The 9,017-nt window shown below is 35.4% G+C and overlaps 1 protein-coding gene across 1 annotated transcript; it reads left to right on the forward strand.

Moving 5' to 3' along the window:
* Positions 1-6,438: 6,438 nt before the first annotated feature.
* On the forward strand, positions 6,439-8,757 carry LOC113311576 (F-box/LRR-repeat protein At3g58930-like). Its single transcript, XM_026560402.1, has 3 exons — positions 6,439-6,980; positions 7,067-7,537; positions 8,316-8,757. The coding sequence occupies exons 1-3, from the start codon at positions 6,439-6,441 to the stop codon at positions 8,323-8,325; spliced, it is 1,023 nt and encodes a 340-aa protein (XP_026416187.1). The 3' UTR covers positions 8,326-8,757.
* Positions 8,758-9,017: the final 260 nt, after the last annotated feature.

The raw sequence follows: 9,017 nt of genomic DNA on the forward strand, positions 1-9,017 counted from the left end.
AAGCTAGACTTGTTGCTCAGGGATATTCAAAGATTGAAGGAATCAACTTTGACGACACCTTTGCTCTTGTGGCACGCCTTGAGTCCATTCGATTATTATTAGCTCATGCTTGTTTTCTTAAGGTTAAGTTGTTTCAAATGGACATTAAATCCGCTTTCCTAAATGGAAACTTAAAGGAAGAAGTTTATGTCGCTCAAGCAAAGGGATTTAAACCCTGATTTTGCCGATCATGTCCTTAAGCCCAACAATGTATTGTACGGGTTAAAACAAGCACCTCGTGCCTGGTTTGAAAAATTAACTACTTCCCTTCTTAGGAAAGGTTTTTCAAGAGGTGGATCTGATAAAACATTGTTTACCAAATGGAGTGGGGAAGATGTTGTAATTGCTCAAGTTTATGTAGATGATATCATCTATGGATCAACATCGGAGAAACTTGCAAAAGATTTTCAAGTCTCTCTTGGCAAAGAGTTTGAGATGAGCAATTTTGGTGAATTAAAATTCTTTTTAGGTTTACAAATTCAACAACACAAGGATGGAATTTACTTGCAAAAGAGAAATATGCAAAAGATCTTGTTTCAAGATTCGGTTTTGATAAGTAACCTCCAAAACTTACTCCTATGCCTACCACGGGTAAACTACATAGAGATGAGAAAGGTGTAAATGTGGATCAAAAACTTTATCGATCTATCGTTAGAAGTCTCTTGTATCTCAATGCCACGAGACCTGAAATTTCTTCTAGTGTTGGTTGTTTTGCTAGGTTTCAGGCAAATCCAAAGGAATCTCATCTCGCCGCCACAAAGAGGATCATACGTTACATTAATCACACCGTCGGGTATGGTCTTTCTTACACTTTTGATACTAACACTGACCTTACTTCCTATTCGGATGCTGATTGGAAAGGATGTGTGGAAGACAGAAAAAGTACATCAGGAGGGTTCTACTATATAAGGATAAGTCTTGTAGCTTGGCATAGCAAGAAACAAAATTCACAATCTCTCTCAACATGTGAAGAAAAATACATTTCTGCCGGTTCATGTTGTACTCAACTCATATGGATGAAACAAATGCTTACTGATTATGTAATTGATTCCGGAATAATGAAGATCTTTTGTGATAACTCAATTGCGATTCGGCTCACTGAGAATCCTGTTGAGCACTCAGGAACTAAGCACATAGACATAAGGTACCATTTTATTGGAGATCTTTATGAAAATGGTATCATTACTATGAAATTTGTCCCTCTGAACAACAATTGGTTGGTATTCTCACCAAACCATTAGACATTGTCATATTTCAACACCTATGGCAGTTTATTGGTGTTGTTCTAGTCCATTAGTTCTCCATAACTCTTTCTCATGCTTTTATCTCAATATGTTGGGCAATTGAGTTTGGAATTCCCGGAGAGGTGTTGCTTCATGTTTGCATTTGTTTCTAGTAGATGTGTTTTTGTCAAGTATCCTAGTGTTCTTTAGAAATCCTTCTTTTTTAAAAGCAAGGTCGCCTTTGTTGTTCTTTCTTGAATGACATTTTATGGGGGAAAGTTCTTTTTGAACTTGTACTTAATTGCCAAATCTTTGTGGAGAGTGAAGCCGTGGAATATTATAGGGGTTATCTTGTATCTTTATAAACTCCTTGATGAATGCATTTAGCTTCAGCTTTATGATTGCATCTAAATAAGTTGGTATGCTATTCTCTTTTGTTCATGAAGTATCTCTATGAAAATTTCATGAGGATCCCACTAGTTTTCGTTCCTTTTCCAATTTATATTGACAAAAAGGGGGAGAATTAATGAGTATTTTCATACTACAAATACATATGGTTTACAAATCATTATGTAAAGGGGAGTGGTTTTCATGTTGAGATGAAGTATTTACTAAGGGGGAGTGATACATATCACCATAGTATTGTTGTCAAAGTTGTGATACAATTGAACATTGATGATGTGTAATAATACTATGACACTATATAATAATGAATGAGAGCATTTGTTTTCTCATTGTTATCGCTGCGGATCTTCAACAACTATGATGCTGAGTTGAACACGTTTAGAATCATGAAGTACTCGGAAGTGACGAAGTTTTTGAGTCGTGTTGAAGATGCCAAGGAGATCAAGCATTTGGACGAGAAGCTACAAATTTTTATTTATTTTGTAATCCATATGTATTGACAGTTTTGTCACTAAAATTTTCAAAGGGGGAGACTGTTATAGCACTGCTCGGTCGAACTCGCATGCGTTGCTATCTCAAGAATGTTTGTCAATGTTAGTGATCAAAACTATAAGTCTTGATTTCTAGCCTATTTATAGATATCTCGAACTAGGACATAGATTGTGTAGTTGAGCTTAGTTTTCACGGCGTTCATCATTTGAAGACGAAGAACTACTAAGGGAAGCTTGTGGAACTTCATCGACAAAAGGTATATGGAGACTTAAACTCATCTATCGCTTGGAAAGTCTATTTCTACTATATCTTATGTATTGATACATAAGTCGTATTACGATATAGTTTTCTATATACACATTTGAGATTTCGAGCTGAGTTTATCTCGCTTACATATTTCTCTAAATATGTGTTGGCAAGCTTTCTCTTCGACCAAGTTCATCTTATATCATGTGAAAATTTTCGAGTAACGTCTTACATGGTTTGTGTGATACAATCATTTGGTGTTGTCTTGGAATGTTTCGTAATGATTATTTCAATAACTTGAAAATTGCTTTGATGTTAATAGTGTGTGAAAACGGCTATTGTCATCCTTTAAGAAAGTTTCAATGATTGAAATAAGAGTTTAGAACACTTAACCACTATTGGATATGTCATGTCGTGCACTCTTGCGCATATGTAATCCATGTCCGGGAACCATAGTTTGTGCACCCGTTTGCATACCTGTTGGTTTGAGAAATCCGGGAACCTAAGTATGCGTACCTCTTTGCGTACTGGCGTACATGTTGATGTTCGAGAATTTATGCTGGGATTTGAAGTTCGCATACCCATTTGCGTACTGGCATAACTCAATCTTAGTCCGGGTATTTCAAGTATGCGTACCCGTTTGCATACTTGAAGATTAAAGTTCTAAAATCGGTTTTAAACATGAACATAAACATTTATATAATAAGGAATCCAATCTTTGCAAACCGTGGCTATAATGTTCATGATTGATTCGAGTGAATCAAACCGATTTTGCTTCAATTGTGTTCTTGTATAATTCTATGAGAATATAGAAATTGAACAACTCTTTTTAACTAGTTTCATTTGAGTCATTTGAACTAGCTAGTTATGGTTAAGATGAATAAGGTTGATATGAGAGTAATCATATGGCTAACCTCGGTTAACTATTTGTGAACGAACATGGTGTACACGTTTAGGTACGGTTACATAAACCTAAATGAGGGTACATTTCATTTGTGTGTAACAAGATACGTTCGATCTAACAGTTGAAAGATATTAGCTTGGTTGAATCAGGTTTTTCATCTAACGGTGAATATTGAATGCTTCGTTACCAAGGTAACTTGGATTGCAAACCCTGATTTGAAAACTATATAAAGGAGAACTCTAGCAACTAGGAAGCCTAATCCCCACACCTCATGTGTGTTACTAGTTTCATAACTAGATTTGATTCTCCTTTAACCTTAAGGTTTCTATCGATACCCTGTAGGTTAACGACTTCAAAGACTTCATTGGGATTGTGAAGCCAGACCCAACTATTTTCTTTGTAGTTGCGTGTTATGATCTTGCCCGATTCTATCGTATTGAGTACAAAAAGTAATCACAAACATCTTCATCTCATCGTTTGTGATTCCAGAATATCTTGTTTCGCTAGTCGATTAAGATTATTGTGAGGTGATTGATATTACTAGGATGTTCTTCGGGAATATAAGTCCGGTTTATCAATTGGTTCCTGTTCACCTTGGTTTATCAAAAGACGGAACAAAAACTCTTGGGTATTTCCGTGGGAGACAGATTTATTCAATCTATAGACTTTTATGTGTGAGACAGAGTTGTTTCTTCAAGTATCGACTTTGGGTCGTAATAACTCTTGGTTGTGGGTCAGATCAACTAAGGGAATCAAGTGCGTAGTATCCTGTTGGGATCAGAGACATAAGGAACGCAACTGTACCTTGAATCAGTGTGAGATTGATTAGGGTTCAACTACAGTCCAGTCCGAAGATAATTGGTAGTAGGCTAGAGTCTGTAGGGGCTTAATATAGTGTAGTGTTCAATCTGGACTAGGTCCCGAGGTTTTTCTGCATTTGTGGTTTCCTCGTTAACAAAATTATGGTGTCTGTGTTATTTCTTTTCCGCATTATATTTTGTTATATAATTGAAATATCACAGGTTGTACGTTAAGATCAATCAATTAGAATATCCAACCTTTGGTTGTTGATTTACATTGATTGACACTTGAACATTGGTCTTTGGTACCGTTCAAGTAACTACTCTTATATTCAATCGGGATCGCAGATTTCCATTTTCTGATTGCGGATTGAATTAAGAGTTAGAGATATTAAACTCTTTGATATACTTTACTCTAGATTGAGTCTGACTGTCTAGTTGACTCTCTAGAAAGTGTATTGGAATAAGTCCTCTCAGATTGCCAAACGAATTGTTGGATGTGGTTGTTAGACCCGTGCATTTTCACGTTGCATATTAGGCTTGGAATCTGAAAGGTTAAGTTGCATCTATCCTTCCATATCATCCAGATGGTAATCATACATCTGTATACAAAACTTTCGGAAGTAAAGATATGAATTCTAAATGAATTACTTACATCATTTAACTAACTTATAACCCACATCAAAAAATTTGAATGGTCATATCAGAAAACTTGAATGGTTATTCAATATACCAACAATGTTTAGTATTAAAAAGGATTATTTAGTGATTAGAAATTTCAATTTCTGATACGACTTTGTATTAAGCAATTAAATACCAGGCCACGATTAAAATCCATCTTGATCAAGATAGAGACGAGATTTAATCAGAACTATCAAAGTTTGAGAATTGAGAAAACTAAAATTAAGGACTTGATTATCAACGACCAGATTTAAACTCATTGACAAATTTTTTGTTTCCTCGTATAGAAGAATAAGTACTATGACATTATCATTTTAAACAACTTTTTCTCCATATTGATTCTTGTTCATCAAATGGCCGACGGAGACAAATCTTCAAGGCGGAGAAAGCTGGAGGGGTATAACTTTAGGCCTAAGTGGGTTTAGATTAGAAATACAGTTAATTTGGAAAATGTACTTTGGTGGATTTGTTTACGGAATTCATCGTTTCCAAGAATTTATAATCCTATTGGATTACAAAATCTGGGATTCATATAAATCTCTTGTGTGTTTGGTAACTCAATTAAAATTCTTAGGATTCATAGAGTTTTTTTGTTTTAAAGTTTTTGTACCCTTTGATATTACCCTCAAATCTTAAAATTGCATATATATATATGAAATTTAGTGTTAAAAAAAACGGGTCTATAAATCCCTTGATAAGTTTCCCAGCAAATCTCGGGGAGGGGTGGGACTCCATATAGAGGATTTGCTGGAAAACTGATTCCCGTAGAAAACATGATTCCAAGGATTCAGGCAATCAAACGTATCGAGAGAAACGTCATTCTACCAAATCCCCGAGAGCCCGAGACCCATAAATTCCACCTTTTAAATTCTACATCCAAACCCACCTTTAATTAATCATTTTAATCACAATGCAAATTTATCTACATTCCCATTACTTTTCCAATTTTCCCTTATACGAGGATTTCTTCCCGGCCCTATTTAACAATGTACTCCCTTGTTTTCTTGTAGAAAAGAAATATTATTACTCTTTTATTTCAATCTAAAAATATGTCAAATTGAAAAAATGATAGCATTTTTATTCCAACAAGCGGAAATAGTATTCAAAAAACGAAGCGAGTAACATTTTACTCTTTCACTTTTTACTTACCAAAATAAATAAAATAAATATCCTCTCACTTACCAAGAATTACAAAAATGTTTATGTTTATAAACGTATCATCAAGGAACAACTCTGAAAAAAGTAACCATTTCTCTTCTTCAAAATAAAATAAAAATAAAAATATACAGAGAGAAGGAGAAACCGATAAAATGCAATCCAAGTGGAATTGAAAGTTTGAAACGGCATGCACGCGATTGTGAGTGTCATCGAAACCTAAATCTACCACCACTGAAGATGAAGACTCTCTGAACTTGGTCTGTTTCAGGTACACTCTCCCACTCTCTGTACACTCTTGAAAACCCTAGGTTGTGTTAGGATTAATTGGTATTATTGTCTGCCATTTAGAATTAGTTAGGGTTTGTATTGTTTATCTGATTCTTGCTTTTCTTTCTCTTTATTGCAGCATTCTACATATTTTTGAAACTCCTAAAAAATCAAAAACCCAAACTTGTGTTTGTTACTCAATTTTACTGGTAACACAAACACTATGAAAGCAGAACATGTCAAAAGAAGAAACGGAAAACCATTGGAAAAGAGAAATTCAACATTCTCTGAGAAAGTAGATAGGATTAGTGACCTGCCGGATGCTTTAATTCACCACATTCTCTCGTTCCGCGACATGACCTATGCAATAGATACCTCATATTTGTCTAGAAGATGGAGAAATGTTTGGAAATCACTTCCTATATTAAACTTAGATTCCTTCAGGTTCCTGAGAAACTACGAGGAAGGGGAACGATGGTTAGCTGGTTTTCTTGATTTTGTGGACAGGGTGCTATTGTTTCGTGATGACTCTGATATACGCAGGTTTGAACTTGATCTGTTAAAGGGTGAGTACAAAGATTGTCCCAAGTGTGATATTATAACAGGTCGTGTGCATACATGGATGCATGCTCTTGTAAGACGTAACATTCAAGAAGTATCTATTGGCATTTATTTGGATATGTCTTTGTTTATTCATATTCCTCAATGTCTTTTAAATTGTAAATCTCTGACATCTTTGGAATTGGTAATGAAGGGTAAGCATCGGTCAGCGGTTATTCTTCCAAAATACTCAATGCATTTACCTAGTCTTAAGTCATTGGTGCTTAAATCACTAGCAGTATTTGAAGTAGAGCGAATAAGCTTATAGCCAGTTGCCCAGTTCTTGAAACACTGATTCTAGTAGGTATAAAAACAGATGATCATCTGAATCTTACTATTAATTCTTCTACGCTGAAGCTCCTTGAAGTTAATGATTGTGGTTATGACTGTTCTCTTGATTATACAACAGCTAAGATTATCAAGTTAAATGCTCCAAATCTCTTATATTTCATTTGCGAAGGTTACATGACACAAGAGTATTCTGTTGAAAATCTTTCTTCTCTACAAGTTGCGGATATTGAAATGAATATAGAAAAAAGCATTGATTTAGATGTGGATCCGGGTACTGATTCAGATACGGATGATGATAAAGTTAAAGAGGGAAAATTGGAAAGGTATTTAAGGCTTTCTGCAGAGGGTAAAACAATGTATGGTATGTGTATGGCGAAATTTCTTGAAGCACTTCATAATGTGGAGGATCTGAGATTGTATCCTACTTCGAGGTATGCTGCTTCCTTTTCTTTTCCGTATCCACAGCTTACATCAAATGGTTACATTTTCATTTTTTCGATACATCCAAATAGTAACTTGTGTGTGATGGGTAAAACATGCCTTCCCGACATGTTGTTCTTGGAGTTAATAGTCTGCTAGTTCGGATCAATTTTTTACATCCGCTAGACACCTATTTTTTAACTGATCGATTGACACCCAACTTTAGTTAATTCTAAACTGTATCAACTAATAGAGATTGTTGATCTAAAATCTAGCAGAGATGCCCAACTCATAATTTGTTTTGATTAACTGTCCTATGAAACATGTTTTTGTCGGTCTACAAGTTTGTTAGATGTGAAATAACCGTAGTATTATGAGATTGTCTACTCAGTCAACCTCATCAATTTTGTAAGTTACGACGTGTGAAGCTTGAGCTGTGGCTTACAGGAGGCTGCTTTTGTGCAATAACCCTCTTATTCAAAATCGCTCCTAATATAGAATCTCTGTACTTGTCGATAACCCAGATAATAACATATCTACTTCTTTTATATCTTTAGAAAATTTACTTACACCAGTGGTTCTACTCTGAAAATCACGAAGCAGCCGAAATATCACATGTTTACCATCAAGGAGTGCATTAGTTTCCCATTAATCAGTTGTCGTTTTTTCCATTATTTTTAAACGCTTAGTTTGTGAGCTGGTGCTTCTCTTTATGTGCATCTATGTGAACTTATGAAGTTACATACTTACATGTTTTGACTGTAATCTTTGTTTATTGCCTTGATGTAGTCCCATTTAGTAGATGTAGTCGAGGACTGGGATGCAGGATTGTCCTTCCCAACCATGCTGCAAAACCTCAAGTTGGTTGAGGTTAGAGGTGCTGAAGGACGTGTTAGTGAACTTGTGTTTCTGGAATGTTTGCTAAGGAAGGCCGTAATTTTGGAAAAACTGGTGGTTTTTATTTGCGAAGCAGACTCAGATGACATAGCGATTCAAATGAAGAAATTCAATGAGAAGTTATTAAGTTTCCCTAGAGCTTCTTCAGATGTCACTATATTAATCAAAGACGAAATGTAATGTCTATCTTAGATTACCAGTTTGTTAGTTGTTTCCAATTAGGTTAGCAGCACTCTATTGGCAGGTATTTGCACAGGTTTTGTTTTCCTTAATGTGGTCTTAGTGTCAGTTCCAAAGCTTCTTCAAGTAAATTTCATTACTGCTACCTTTTTTTCACATGCTCCCTTTTTTTTTTCTTCAAGTAAATTTCATCTAGTTCCTTAATGTGGTCTTAGTGTCAGTTCCAACATAATTTGTGATGCATTATTCCTGTGTTTCTCCACTCACGGCTACCAATTCTATAAACTAGGATATTTCCCTCGTTTGCTTTGTTGCAGTGAATTCTAACCACCTTGTACTCATTAGTTGAGTGACAATAACCGAACCCTCTCCTTCCCTGTCTTGCAGGCTAGCGTAATTAAATTGTGGAACAGA

This window comes from Papaver somniferum, chromosome 9 (assembly GCF_003573695.1).
Source record: "Papaver somniferum cultivar HN1 chromosome 9, ASM357369v1, whole genome shotgun sequence".
Lineage (NCBI taxonomy): Eukaryota > Viridiplantae > Streptophyta > Magnoliopsida > Ranunculales > Papaveraceae > Papaver > Papaver somniferum.

Bases quoted from the DNA above. Each gene is read 5' to 3' on its own strand.
- LOC113311576 (XM_026560402.1), top strand. From the start codon at position 6,439: ATGAAAGCAGAACATGTCAAAAGAAGAAACGGAAAACCATTGGAAAAG. The intron at 6,981-7,066 runs GTCAGCGGTTAT...TATTTGAAGTAG, and splicing joins GTAATGAAGGGTAAGCATCG to AGCGAATAAGCTTATAGCCA.